General features: G+C 41.0%; 1 protein-coding gene across 1 annotated transcript in view; it reads left to right on the forward strand.

The window, feature by feature from the left end:
- Window positions 1-14,152, forward strand: part of EFCAB5 (EF-hand calcium binding domain 5) — a 114,639-nt gene extending 100,487 nt beyond the window's left edge. Inside the window, exons 22-24 of the mRNA XM_060290160.1 lie at window positions 863-1,146; window positions 1,543-1,639; window positions 13,599-14,152. Coding sequence (XP_060146143.1) covers window positions 863-1,146; window positions 1,543-1,639; window positions 13,599-13,780 — 563 coding nt within the window. The 3' untranslated portion in view covers window positions 13,781-14,152. The remainder of the gene's footprint in view (window positions 1-862; window positions 1,147-1,542; window positions 1,640-13,598) is intronic.
- Window positions 14,153-14,534: the final 382 nt, after the last annotated feature.

Here is a 14,534-nt window from a genome sequence, read left to right on the forward strand (position 1 = left end):
GTGAATGGTGATTATTTCATTTTACAGGTGAGGAAAGTAAAGTTCAGAGAAACAACTTGCACCAAGTCACATAGTTAACAAGTGGTGAAGGCTGGATTTGCACCCCAGTTTGGGTGCTCTTTTCAGTACATTACACAGTGCTAACTCTTCGGAACATCTCATTTTACAGATAAAGAAGCTAACGCCCGTCAAAACAAAAGTCCAATAGCAAGCTAGTGCACGACCAAGTACAGGCCCCCGGTCCTTATGATTCCACATTCACTAGGCTACCCTTAGCACAAAATCAGTTTGGGCAGAAGGGAGGGAAGAAGGAAGCATGGAAACCTTTGGCTGCCTAGAATGGAATGACCAGAATTAGTAGAGTAACACTCTGGTGGGGTAAAACTGAAAATTTCTAGCCACTACACAGTGTGGGAGAAGAAGAAAAAAGAAAAGAAAACTCATGTCTTTTGAGCATCCACTATGTGTAAGACCTGGGGCTAAGCACTTTTACATATACCATCTCCTGTAATTCCCACAGCTCAACAGGGAAGTAGGGATCAGCTCTATCCTCACAGAAAATGAAAAGGAGGCTCAGAGAGACCGCAGAACCAATAAGGGGGAAAGTAGGTATTCAAACCAAGATCTAACTCCAAAAAAGTTTCCACATTTCCTCAAAGCCTCTTCCTGTGAACTTCACCAGGTGTAATTCCATTTTTGCCTTTTGATTTCGTGACTAGAGAAACTGATTGTTTAAAACCATAGGATATGGTCTTCTTCTTCCTGAAGAAAAAAAAAAGTTTTACTATATTATGTTCAGAATCCTATTAAAAAGTAGTGTGTGTACTAAACAACAATGTGGGATGTCATTCAATCATTCCAGAAATTGAAAATGTGGGAGCAGTCCAGCGGGCAGGCATTCTCTTCTTCCGAGTCATGCTGAAAGAGCTACAACAGTGCCTCCGGCTGCTTACCTCCATGGACTTTGTGTCACTGTTGCTCTATGATTATGATCTTCTGGCAGAGCCAAAATCACCAGACAGCCAGTCCCAGGAGTTGGAAGCCAACATAAGACTAGTACAAGACATCCTAAAAGGGATTATCTTGTTCTTTCATCCAGAATTGGAATTATCAAGTGACTTAGGAAATTGGGATCAGTGTAAACTGGTAAGTTTTTTTTTAAGTACACTTTATTGAAAAATATCCTACACAAGTTTAGATATACAAATCATAATTGCACAAATCCTAAGTATACAAAGGCAAGAATTTTTACACAATGAACATTTGTAACAGGCACCTAGATCAAGAAACAGAACATTAGTGGCATCCCCAAAGCCGTCCTCTGTACCGTACCCTCTCCCATCACCAGCTTCTCTCACACACACACACACACACACACACACACACACACTCACCCTCGGGTAACCAGAATCCTGACTTCTAACACCATAGACTGGTTTTGCCTGTTTTGAAGTGTATATAAATGGAATTATGTAAACTGATGAATTGGGCACTCTACTTCCACTTGTTGATGATTCCATAACTTTTGTTCTTTGTTCACAGTACGTTAACCAATACTTAGTCGAGAATATTTGTGACTTTGATCCAACTGCTAGGAAACTGAAGGTTAATTTAAAGCTCATTGATGAATATATCAGAGGTAAATTTCCACTTAATTTTGGTCTAAATCTATACCAAGAGCAACAAAACACAGTTGCAATCCAGAGACTTTTATTAGAATAAAGCAAGTGGCTCATACATTCAATTTTTAGGGGAAAATAGTTCTGATTATAGTCTTCTAAAAGGAGGGGCATTGTCTGTAATCTACTGCAATCCCCAAAGTGACTGTCTGTGCCACACGTATGAGAATTCAGAAGCACCTCTGTCTCCCACTTATTGACTACATGTTCATAATTCGCTAAAAAATAAAAGCAAATAGGGGCTGCAGTGAGACTAGGAGACAAGTATGTTAAGCAAAAAGGCAGCTATTATCTTTAGTTCCCATGAAGAACCGAAGAAAATAATAGATTATGAGTCTTTATAGACTAGTAATGTAGACTTTTTGGGAGGAGCATCAGCAGGAATCAAAGCAGTGAGGCTCCCAGGTTGGAAAAGGTGATGAGCTCTTTGACCACAGAGAACTGGTAACATATAAGGGTAAATATGCATATACAAGCACACATTTCTCTATGTGTGTATAGTACCCCACCAGAGACCTAAGGCCAGTTTTGTTTTGTTCTGTTTTTGTTTTTTGCTGCTCGGCTTGTGGGATCTTAGTTCCCCAACCAGGGATCGAACCTAGGCCCTCGGCAGTGGAAGCACAGAGTCCTAACCACTGGACGGCCAGGGAATCCCCCTGAGGCCGTTTATATGAATAGAACAGTAAAGAGCGAACTTAAAAATTTGGTTCTTTTTTTTTTAACTCATTTAGAAAACTAATCATTAATTGGAAAAATGGCTCTGTAGAAATCTCTTCACTAAGCCTATCCATCTCTCCCCCACTCTCTTTGGAGACTCTGGACCAAGTCACAAGGGTTTCTAGACTTCCGTGACACCTATATTAGGCAGAGTGGCTTAGAATCAGACTCCTAGGACAAGAGAAAGGAAAAGGCAACTCGGGGGAAGACAGCCACACTCTTCAGGCTGTCTGTGGCAGTGGAAGCACGTAGCACAGCGGAAGCACAAAGCAGTGAGCGAGGACGGGTGGATGAGAGAGAGAGAGAGATCTTCTGGCTTAGGAAGGAGAGATACTCCCAGAAGTTCGGGAGTGCTAGACACGAGATTCACGTAAAAGTTAACATGGGGCTTCCCTGGTGGCGCAGTGGTTGAGAGTCTGCCTGCCGATGCAGGGGACACAGGTTTGTGCCCCAGTCCGGGAAGATCCCACATGCCGTGGAGCAGCTAGGCCTGTGAGCCATGGCCACTGAGCCTGCGCGTCCGGAGCCTGTGCTCCGCAATGGGAGAGGCCACAACAGTGAGAGGCCTGCGTACCGCCAAAAAAAAAAAAAAAAAAGTTCACATGAATTCATGTGGACCGAGAGTGGTGTGAGTAAAGATTAGAATTCCTGTTTGGAAGGTCTTCTGTGTGCCCTCAGGGCCATGGACTGATTCACAGAGCCTCTGCATTCACAGGTGTTGCAGTTATCACTTCTAAGGTGCTGTTTAAGGAAAACAGTAACGGCAGCAACAACAAAAACGAATACGTGTTCACTATATATTTGTATACACTGTACTTGGTCTATACTTGTTCACTGTTCACTGAGGACTTAAAACTCTAGCAGAAATATTTTCTATGTCAGTGCCTAGTTGCTGCTCTTCCCTTTGGAGTAGATTTAGTCCCTGCCTTGGGCCTGGCACTGCCCCATGTGTGACCCGTTTGTCTAATTGAGATTCTCCCTGAGTCCCTACTCCACTTTGGTCCCCATCCAACCTGCCAGCCCCTTGGCCTAGAACCAGATCCTGCTGCCACTTGTGTCCCTTCAGACTGATGTTCCCCTTCTTGGGCAAGGACTCAGGTACCCCCCCAAGTGTCCAGTCCAGTCCCTCTGTCAGATAGGAGCTAGGGATGAGGATCAGGCCCCTCCCCTCTCCACCTTGAAGGCATGTTCAGGAATTGGCTCTCAGCCCTTAATAAAGGCATCATCCATGGCATTGTACCAATGCTTCAAGGGAGTTTCTTCAGGCTCACCTCCGATTTGCCTATCAGAACTACCTCCTGTTGTCATATATAGCTCTTTTGTTTCAGGAAAACATGCAAATTTCTGTTTCCTTTGCTTGCCCCCACTTTGGACTGTGCTAGCTGATTCCTGAGTAGCCTTGATCTCCAATGCTCCCCAGCACTTTCTCTTCCAGCAGTGTCCTCAGGTGCCAGGAATTCCAACTGCAGTTAACAGCTCGATTCAGCCAGAAGCTAATATCCCCTAGGCTCCCCTACCACGGCCACCAAACCTTTAGCATTACCACAGTCTCTGAATCAATCAAGAAAGTTCAGACCACCCAGGTACCAACCCTCTCTCCTTCAGATGCAATTGTATCAGGAAATTCTAAGCTCCGCATTTGGGGAAAGGAAAGAGAACTCTTGGGGCACCCTTCTGCTTGTGCCAGAAAAAGAGGAGTCTTCTGGCAGGGCACTCTGCTGCCCAAGTTTATCTGAGCCTTCTTCTAGAAGTAAGTAAGGCCCCTACTCAATGACTCCACCCAGCATGAAATGCCACCAATACCTATAGGTTCTGCCCAGGATGGGGAGGGACTTTTGGCATAGCTCCAAACTCACCAAACCTTCCAAACTGATGATTTTGCCAAGAAAACAGAGTCAGGGCTGGTGATGTGCCCACACTTTTTTAGGGCTTCTGCTTCCAACTCTCACTCCACTTCATCCTAGCTCTAGCGAGATCATACGGTATTTGTCTTTGTCTGACTCATTTCACTTAACCTAATGCCCTGAAGTTTCATCCATGTTGTTGCAAATGGCAGGATTTCCTTATTTTTTATGACTGAACAATATTCCACTATATGTATATATCACATTTTCATTATTCATTCATCTGTCAGTGAACACCTAGGTTGTTCCCACGTCTTGGTTATTGTAAGTAACACTGCAGTGAACATGAGGGGTGCAGATATCTCTTCAAGATAGTGATTTCATTTCCTTCAGATGTATACCCAAAAATGGAATTGCTGGATCATATGGTAGTTCTATATATAATGTTTTGAGAAAACTCCATATTGTTTTCCATAGTGACTGCACCAATTTACATTCCTACCAACTGTGCATAAGGGTTCTCTTTTCTCCACATCCTGGCCAGCATTTGTTATTTCTTGGGGTTTTTTTGTTTGGTTGGTTTTTGTTTTGGTAATAGCCTTTCTAGCAGATGTGTTGTGATATCTCATCGTGGTTTTGATTTACATTTCTAGAAAGGGTTATTTTATATTCTGGTGGAATTCCAGGCAGCTGTGTCCCACCTTTATATTGAGACAGTCACCTTTGCAGGAGCACTGGGCAACTTTGTTCAGCAGGCTTGGCTTCCCAAGACTATGCCATTGCATGTGAATGTTGCTGACATACTTCCCTGTGGGGGACCCACTGACTCCAGTGACAACTCCCGGACAGCTGTGCATAGTGCATCAAAAGCCTGCTACCCTCTGTTACTCTGCCTAAAGTACTCATGTAGCTAGCCTTCTCTACCTGAAGACCCGTGACCTGACCACCTTGTAATGGATCTGTTCTCCTCACTCCATTTTGGACCTCTGATGCCAGCCTTGCCTGGTTTTTCTGTCCCATGTCGCCTTCCCAGTGGGTTTGGACAGATGTTTTCTACCAGGAAATGTTCTCAGACCTAGAGGTAAGAAGAGCTGTCTCCCATTCCAAGTGTGACCACAATCACTTTGCTATCTAGAAACTGTGTTTCTGCAAGTAGCCATACTTCCTCCCCACACCTAAATCCAAGCGTCTATAGGTGCACAGACACTGGTCTCAGCAGGAGTTCCCCAGGCCCTCCACTTTTCCTGCGAGAGACCCAGGGCTCCTCTTCCAAAGCGGCCACAGCCTCAGTGCTATCACCATCTATAAAGAAACTCACCAGCTTCCTCCATAAAATACCACCATGATCCTCCAAGAATGACAATGGAGGGAGATGCTCTACCATCAGGGGGCAGGACTGCTGGACTCACAGCCCTGATTAACTTCTGTCCTCAAGATTCACCTTTCCCCCGGGAGATCTTTCCCTAATTGCTATTGCCACCACCGTGGTGGCTCTACTGCGTGCTGTTCTCCATCCCTCTCCACTCCAGAAGTGGGGCAAGACTCTCTCCTTCACCTCCCACTGCACAGCTAAAGATCAGACAGGATTCTACCAACCATCCAGAAATAGCAAATATGAATACAGCACTGAACTGAATCTGCAACTGTGAGGATGTGCCGGGTTCTTTTAAATGAGTCAGAATGAAATGGACAAGAAACCAAGAAAATTGTTTTGTCCTATTTGGCTTGGATTTGGTTACAGTTCCCTACCACCTTTTCAAACCTAGTATTCTTAGATAGTGGCCTCTTCCAAGACTTGTTCCTACTTGTCGGAAAAGAGCTGCTATCACAGTTAGATCTGGGTTTAAGAGGGAGTCTAGAGTGTGATATTTATGAGTTGCTCACGAATTTCAGGCTCTAGAGGTAGCAACATCCATTCCGTTCTAGAATAGATTCCCTTGTCCTGAAAAGAACCGCTTAAAGGGCCCTTTTAGTTAAGATATGAGACAAGTACTCACACACTGTTCAGGAACTATTTTGGAATTTGTTAAAGACCTGGGGCCTAGATGCTTGCCCATTTCCCATGCATTTCCCTTCCAGTTTCAAGTCATCTGGGGGAAAAAAAAAGAGAAAAATTAAATTAGCTATTTTCTTTCGTTCCTTATCACTCCTTCTGATGTTAAATTTTGAAGTTTTCCAATAGTAGTTATTGAATTATGAGAAAAATGGTTTTGTCAAGGTAACATCCCATTGCTTTGATATCTGATGAAGGCTGTTGAAAATCAGTTTAATGAGAACATTTTTCTATTTAAGGCAAACATATTTTCCAAGTTCCTTTGTCACTCATTTTTTTCATTTCAGTGGATGTTAAAACAATCTTTTATCACAAAAGGATTATAAAAATTATATCATACTTTTTTTTTTTTTTTTTTTTGCGGTACGTGGGCCTCTCACTGTTGGGGCCTCTCCCATTGCAGAGCACAGGCTCCGGACGCGCAGGCTCAGTGGCCATTGTTCATGGGCCCAGCCATTCCGCGGCATGTGGGATCTTCCCAGACCAGGGCACGAACACATGTCCCCTGCATCGGCAGGCAGACTCTCAACCACTGCGCCACCAGGGAAGCCCTATATCATACTTTTTATTAAAGTACTTTAAAAGGTCAAATAGAACTAAAAGCCTTCTAACAAAGAAGTCACTAGCCCATCCCTTTCCTCTCTTTTCCCCAGTTCCTCTCGCCATGCAATTCTTTTTGACTCTTTTTACTGTTTCTTCTGTTGTTTTCAAATTTTCTATATTTCTAATATTATGCACTATTGCTATCTTTTAAGTCATTAACTTAAGCCTTGTCAAATGATTTTCTTCTTATAGATGAAAGTTTAGTTCTGTTATACCACAATTTTCTTACCTTGCCCTCCCAATGAAATTGTATTACTATTTGGAGTTAAATCCAAATGCAATGTTTACATGATTTTGCCTATTCAGATATCCACAGCTGAGCATTGTAGCATATTTTGATCATTCCTTTTTCATTTTTCTTTTTCCTGAAGTAAATAATTGCCTTTTATTTTTTCAATTGCTTAGTTTTCTTTGTACTTCATAATTATTCTCACCCCTTCTATTTGTCTCTCCGTATTTTTAATTCCCAAAAGGTCAGTTTTACCAGGTAATTTTTGTTGGTTTCAATTTCTTTTTTTCTTGAAGCCATCCTTTCTAGAGATCTTAATTTTCTTTGAATCTGGGGCCTTCCCCCACCCCAGATCTGCTCCTTAGCTGCCTTCCTGAAATTTATTTTGCTGCCGTCAGAGGCATTTACTTTGCCATTCTTTTCGTTCATTCTTCCTCGATCTACTCCCATGTTTTGAGGTAGCATATCTCTAGTAGTTTCCTGAGCACTAGTGCATGAATGGTAAATTTTTTGAGACTTTTCACGTCTGAAGATGTTTTTATTCAACTGTCACATTTGATTTGTAGTTTGCTAGGAAGTGTAATTTTAAAGACATTGCCCCATTGTCTTTTTTTTTTTTTTGGCTGCGTTGGGTCTTCGTTGCTACGCCCGGGCTTTCTCTAGTTGCAGTGGGCGGGGGCTACTCTTCATTGCAGTGCGTGGGCTTCTCACTGCGGTGGCTTCTCTTGTTGTGGAGCATGGGCTCTAGGCACGCCGGCTTGAGTAGTTGTGGCACGCGGGCTCAGTAGTTGTGATGCACAGGTTTGGTTGCTCCGAGGCATGTGGCATCTTCCCGGACCAGGGCTCGAACCCATATCCCCTGCATTGGCCGGCGGATTCTTAACCACTGCGCCACCAGAGAAGTCCCCCATTGTCTTCTTTTAGAAATTGAGATATAATTCACATACCACAGATTTCACTCTTTTAAAGTATACCATTTAGTGGTTTTTAGTATGTTCACCAGGTTGTGCAATCATCACCACTATCTAATTTTAGAATATTTTCATCACTTTAGAAAGAAACCTGGTACCCATTAGCAGTCACTCTCCTTTGCCCCTCCCCACCCCAGCCCTTGGCAACCACTAATCTACTTACAGTATCTATATATTTGCCTATTCTGGACATTTCATATAAATGGAATCATACAATAGGTGGCTTTTGTATGTGGCTTCTTTCACTTAGCATAATGTTTCAGGGTTCATCTATGTCCAAGCATGTACCAGTACTACTTCATTACTTTCTTATAGCTGAATAATAGTCTATTATAAGGATATACCACATTTTATTTATCCATTTATCAGTCGATGGACATGTGAGTTGTTTCTACTTTTTGGCTATTATAAATAATACTGCTATGAATATTTGTTTACAAGTTTTTTTGTGAGTATGTGTTTTCAGTTCTCTTGATACATAACTCCGAGTGGAATTGCTGGGTCATATGGAAACTCTATGGTTAACTTCTTGAGGAAATGGCTCCGTTGTTAGAAGAAACTTGGAAACTTCCAAGCTTGCTGTTGAAAAGAAGTCTGAAGCCTTTCTGATTCTGCGCATGTAACTTTCAGATTCTGTGCATGTTTTGTTTTGTTTCTCTCCAGAAGCTATAGAATTACTCCTTTATCTCCAAGACTGTGAAATTTCATAATGATATATCTTGATGTGGGTCTGTTTTCATCCATTGATCTGAGCACTCACTGGGCCTTTTCAGTTGTGAAACACAGGTTCTTAAGCCCTGATGATTTCCTCCATGGCATCAAGGCTGCTACTTACAGCTGTGCAGTCTGTGCACTGCACAGATGTGCCCTGCTGAGGATGGTGGGGGCTGAAATCTAACCAGAATTCCATACACTAAACTGTGTGCTTCAGCTTAAGGCTATATCTGCTTGGAGGAGGGGTATCTCTTTCCTCACACCTTTTTCTTTCTTTTTTTTTTTGCGGTATGTGGGCCTCTCACTGTTGGGGCCTCTCCCGTTGCGGAGCACAGGCTCCGGACGTGCAGGCTCAACGGCCATGGCTCACGGGCCCAGCCGCTCCGCGGCATGTGGGATCTTCCCGGACAGGAGCACGAACCCATGTCCCCTGCGTCGGCAGGCGGACTCTCAACCACTGCGCCACCAGGGAAGCCCTCTTTTTTTTTTTTTTTAACTTTTAATTTTATATTGGAGTATAGCCGATTAACAGTGTTGTGATAGTTTCAGGTGCACAGCAAGGCAACTCAACCATACATATACATGTATCCATTCTCCCCCAGACTCTCCCCCATCCAGGCTGCCACGTAACATTGAGCAGAGTTCCCTGTGCTATACAGTAGATCATACACCTTTTTCTCCTCAGCAAGCCGTGTGCTTATAGAGTATATTCATCCATGGTAGGTGTCTTTTTCTTATTTACACAAAAATGACCTAGAGGTTAGTGGAGGCCCTACCCTCCCTTTTCTGTGTTCCCTCTTTGGAACTCCTCCTATTATTCAGACATGGGATCTCCTAGATTCAGCCTCAAAAATCCCTGTATTTTCTGTCCTATTTTCCATCTTTTTGTCTTTTTGTTTCACTTTCTGAGACATTCTCTCAACTTTTAATCCTATTGAATTTTTGTTTCTGTGCATTTTAATGTTTGAGAGCTTTTGTTGCTCTTGTTCTCTAAATATTTGCTTTCTACAACATGTTGTTCATATTTCATGAATGCAATGTCTTATCTCACTGAGAGTATTAATGTTAAGTATTTTTTGAAGTTTTCTTCTCCCTGTTGTTTCTCATCTTTCTGTTTTAGTGTTTTGGTCTCTGTATCTCATCTTCTCTACATCACACCACTGGGCAACCTTCCCTCCCCAACCTTAGAAATTTATTCCTCAGAGAAGGTAACCTAGAATTTCTCTGGACTGGGGGACGTCGGACACAACTGAGAGGGAGAGTACCAGAGTGAAAACAGGGAGAGTATTAGTGTGTTTACTGAATGCAAAGACCCCTGTAGGCTTCCCACACTAAGCTCCAAACAAAAAGGAGCAAACAACTGATACCTGTGCCATTGGAATACAAGAAAAAATATCATTCAACTTTTATTTGTAATGGTTTTATCACATCAATAGCGAGTTTCTATTTTTTGTTTAAAAGTGTTTTAAAATAATTTAATTTAAATAAACAGTAAAGGGACTTCCCTGGTGGTGCAGTGGTTACGAATCTACTTGCCAATTCAGGGGACACGGGTTTGAGCCCTGCTCCAGGAAGATCCCACATGCTGCAGAGCAACTAAGCCCATGCGCCACAACGACTGAGCCTGTGCTCTGGAGCTCGCGAGCCACAACTACTGAGCCCACGTGCCACAACTACTGAGCCCACGTGCCACAACTACTGAAGCCTGTGCGCCTAGAGCCCGTGCTCCGCAACAAGAGAAGCCACTGCAGTGAGAAACCCGTGCACCGCAACGAAGAGTAGCCCCCGCTCACTGCAACTAGGGAAAGCCCGCATGCAGCAACAAAGACCCAATGCAACCAAAATTTTTTTAAAAAGATACACTGCTTGCTGATCTTGGGTTAGATTTTAGTTGAAAGGAGCAGTTACACTTTAACTTTTGGACTTGAAGCTTAAGGACTTCATTCTTTATTGCTTCGCACATCTTTCTAATTGTCTATAATTCCCAAAGGATTAATCCAGTGTTAAAGCAGAGATCCATAAATGGAATTTTAATTATAAATATCCTATAATACCCCAATGTTTTCAGCAGAATGAATTCCCTATGTAATTAAAAGTTTGATTAAGCTAGACCCTACAAAAATACCATAAAGTGTTTCTGAATTAATAGGTTCATAAACAGAGATTCAAAGTTTGACCCAGCAAGTCTTTAAACTCAGATATATTCAAATAATTTACTATATCCTTTACAAAGGAAGAATTACTAAATCTATGCGCATTGGAGCGCTGCTGAACTGCAGAGATCTGGCGTCTATCCACCACAAGAGGGCAGTAACACTCAACCGTTGTTACTGGGAACCCAGCCGACCGATGGAGGCTTTATTAGAGAAATCATTAGAGCCAGTTGTTAAGGCATCAATCTCTCATTGAAACGGGGCAGGGAAACAGGAACCTCCACCAGACAGGTTCGGAGCTTCTGTCCTCGGTAACAGTAAGACAGGAAATAAGCAACAGGGGCTTGTGAAAGGGAGCGACGTCGCTCCCCGTCCTCAAATCCTTGAATCACCGTGGAGTTGGCTATTAGCTTAATAATGGCTGCAGATAGGGGTCTGATCATTTGGATGTTGGATAAGAACACTGGCAGGCGTCAATGCAACAGGGCTCTTAATGGGGATCTGGAAAAGGCAGAATAAAGGCTGTGGGCAGTAGCAGAGCTGTTATATCTCAGAAAATTAGTTAGGACTGGTATTAGGAGTGTTCTAGAGTGAAGTTTTATTTAATTTAGATTCATAACATTGGAATATTATGATAATCAAAGTAATCTTTGCAGCCTATAGCATTAACTTTTAAAGCTTCCAGGAAGCTAATTAATACAAAAAGCGATCAATTATAACAAATGCATCTCAATAGTTTAAGTATGTATGTTATTGGTCTAGTATTACCCATAATATCATATGAATCAGGGTTTTGTTTTTTTGTTTTTTTTTTTGTGGTATGTGGGCCTCTCACTGTTGTGGCCTCTCCCGTTGCGGAGCGCAGGCTCCGGACACGCAGGCTCTGCGGCCATGGCTCAGCGGCCATGGCTCACGAGCCCAGCCGCTCCGCGGCATGTGGGATCTTCCCAGACTGGGGCACGAACCCGTGTCCCCTGCATCGGCAGGCAAACTCTCAACCACTGCGCCACCAGGGAAGCCCTGAATCAAGTATTTTTAATGTGCTCTCATGACCAGCATCTGTTTTAATTTTTATTCATAATTGTCACTAATGTTACTGAAAAGACAGTATTTGAAAAGCCTAACTTAATTATTCCACAATTTAATGTTGTTTCAATCAACATTTATTAAACACTTACAACTGAGAGAAGACAGTACCTCTGTGTGTGTGCGTGCGTGTGTTAAAACAGAATTTTAGAAAATTGTACCCACGTGTTTTAAAGTGAGCTTCAAATAAAAATGAGACTTGAGTATGTTTTCCATATTTTATGTGCCTTTCCTGTCCCACATTGTACCTTTGTGGTAGTGATGCCTTCAAAACCATAGAAAGTCTAAGCCTAATTCAGGGAAATTTGTTCCTTCATGTTGATAGAAGATAGGGAAATAATATACGTTCTGTTCTGTCATCCTAATAGACATCCATAAGTGACATAATTGTCAGTGTTGTTAATGAGCTACTGTATAGAAAGCATTTAAAACCTCTTATTCAATTATAAGTATCACTTAATAGTTTGATTGAACTCAAATCAGCAAACATTTATTGGGTTAGGAACTGTATTAGACACTAGAAGTAACAAAAATGAGTAAAACATAGACCTGAGGGTAGAAGGCACCTGAAAGAAGGAAGGTAATTAACATTTTTTTGAGCAACTACTCTGTGACAGATTTTTGCATATCTTTTCTCATTAATCCTCATAGCAATTCTGAGTTATCTCTGTTTTTTGGAAGAAGAAACAGGCTCAGAGCAATTAAGTGACTTTTTTCAAGGTCACAAAACTAGTTGGGGTACAGCCAAGATTAGAACTCAGATCCTTTCAACTTTAAAGTATATTCTCTTTCCATTGGACCATTCTATCTGAATATTAGTCACTGACTGACTCCTGGGAAAAAGTAACTTTTACGAATGGCAGCTTAATAGTTAGCAGTCTAACAAATGAAATGTTTTGGTGTACAGTGATTATATGTTTAAAAATAATTTTTAATTAGGAAATATTTCAAACACAGAAGTTAGAGACGAACACCTGTGTAGTCATTATGGAGCCATATTCTATATCCAAGCTTAACATTATGCATGGTTGAGTCAGACTTTCTTAAAGAAAGAAAACATTATAGGAACAGTTGAGACTTTCTATACCCCTCCCTGATCCCATTCTCTTCTCTTCCTCCCTAGAGCTAATATTATTATGAATTTGGTGTTTATCAGTTTCATCATGATTTCTTACTTTTACTACATGCCTATGAATCCATAAACAATATAATATTTTCAGGTTTTAAAATTGTTTTTAACTATATCCAAAAGAACATACTATTCTACAACTTACTGTTCTCAACAGTATGTTTTTGAGATTTATCCACAATGATATATGTAGCTCTAGTTCTTTGTTAAATGCTGTGTAGTATTCCATTATATGAATATAAGGAAATTTATTTATCCATTTTCCTGTAATTACATATTTAAACAGGATTCTGCTATGGTTTTGACTCAAAATATATCGAATGAACTTTTGTCATAATTTATATTTTATATTTTAGTATTAAAATATATTTTAGTAATAAAAGTACAAAACTATTCACACTTTCTTTTTTCTTGGTGCAGATCATTCTAGAATTGAAGTATGGACATTTGGTAATACTGCTATCGAATACTTATACCACTGGGCACACATCTGTTCAGCTCTTATGAAGCTGAACAAAAAAATAAATAGTGCCATTTCACCCCCATTGCCATCCGAGACTGACTCCTATGTGTATGCAAAATGCCAGGGGGAAGCTTGCTAGGGAAATGCTAATGGAACTGCTACTGTATTTACAGTATTTTTGTCATGTTCAGTTTTGTTTGTTAACTATAAAATAAAATATTTTCATTTGGAAAGGAGTGCCACATAAACATATTCTTCTCCTAGACATTTATCTCAGTGCTTTATAAAACCAAAAGTGCTACCTAAGGAGAAATTTGATCTAAAAAATATCCAGTTAAGGTAGCCATAACGAAATGTATGTTATAGAATATATTTTAAAGTTTCCTTTTAGTTTTAGCATTGTATCTGGCATGGGACTATTACGGTTCGTTGGGCAGAGTTATTTTAATTTTTTTAAAGTACAATCGAAGAAAGACTGAGGATTTAGAAAAAATGGCAGTTTTTACATCAAAAGAGCACCAAGTAATAAAGATTTTAAGAAATGGACTGGGAATTGTTTTTCTAATTTTTCAAAGACTTATATGAGCACCACTTCCTCCCCATCCCCATCTCCACCCCCTACCCCTACTTACCTTAACAACTTAAAAGTTATTTCAATGAATAGAAATTCTGGGAAAATGTTTGTCCATGACTCACGGAAAAAAGAAGACACTTTTTTTAAATAACAAAATCCTCTCAAGTTCAAGAACTGCAAAAAGAATTTATATTTATTTAAAGCTTCTTACTACAGCAAACTTTACTGCTCTGTTGTGAGATTTCATCTTTGCAATAAGATATCTGATGACAGAGTCCATTTTTAATAAAATTTTGGGAAATTAAACTTCATTTTCTTT

Source organism: Globicephala melas, chromosome 20, assembly GCF_963455315.2.
Source record: "Globicephala melas chromosome 20, mGloMel1.2, whole genome shotgun sequence".
NCBI classification, from domain to species: domain Eukaryota; kingdom Metazoa; phylum Chordata; class Mammalia; order Artiodactyla; family Delphinidae; genus Globicephala; species Globicephala melas.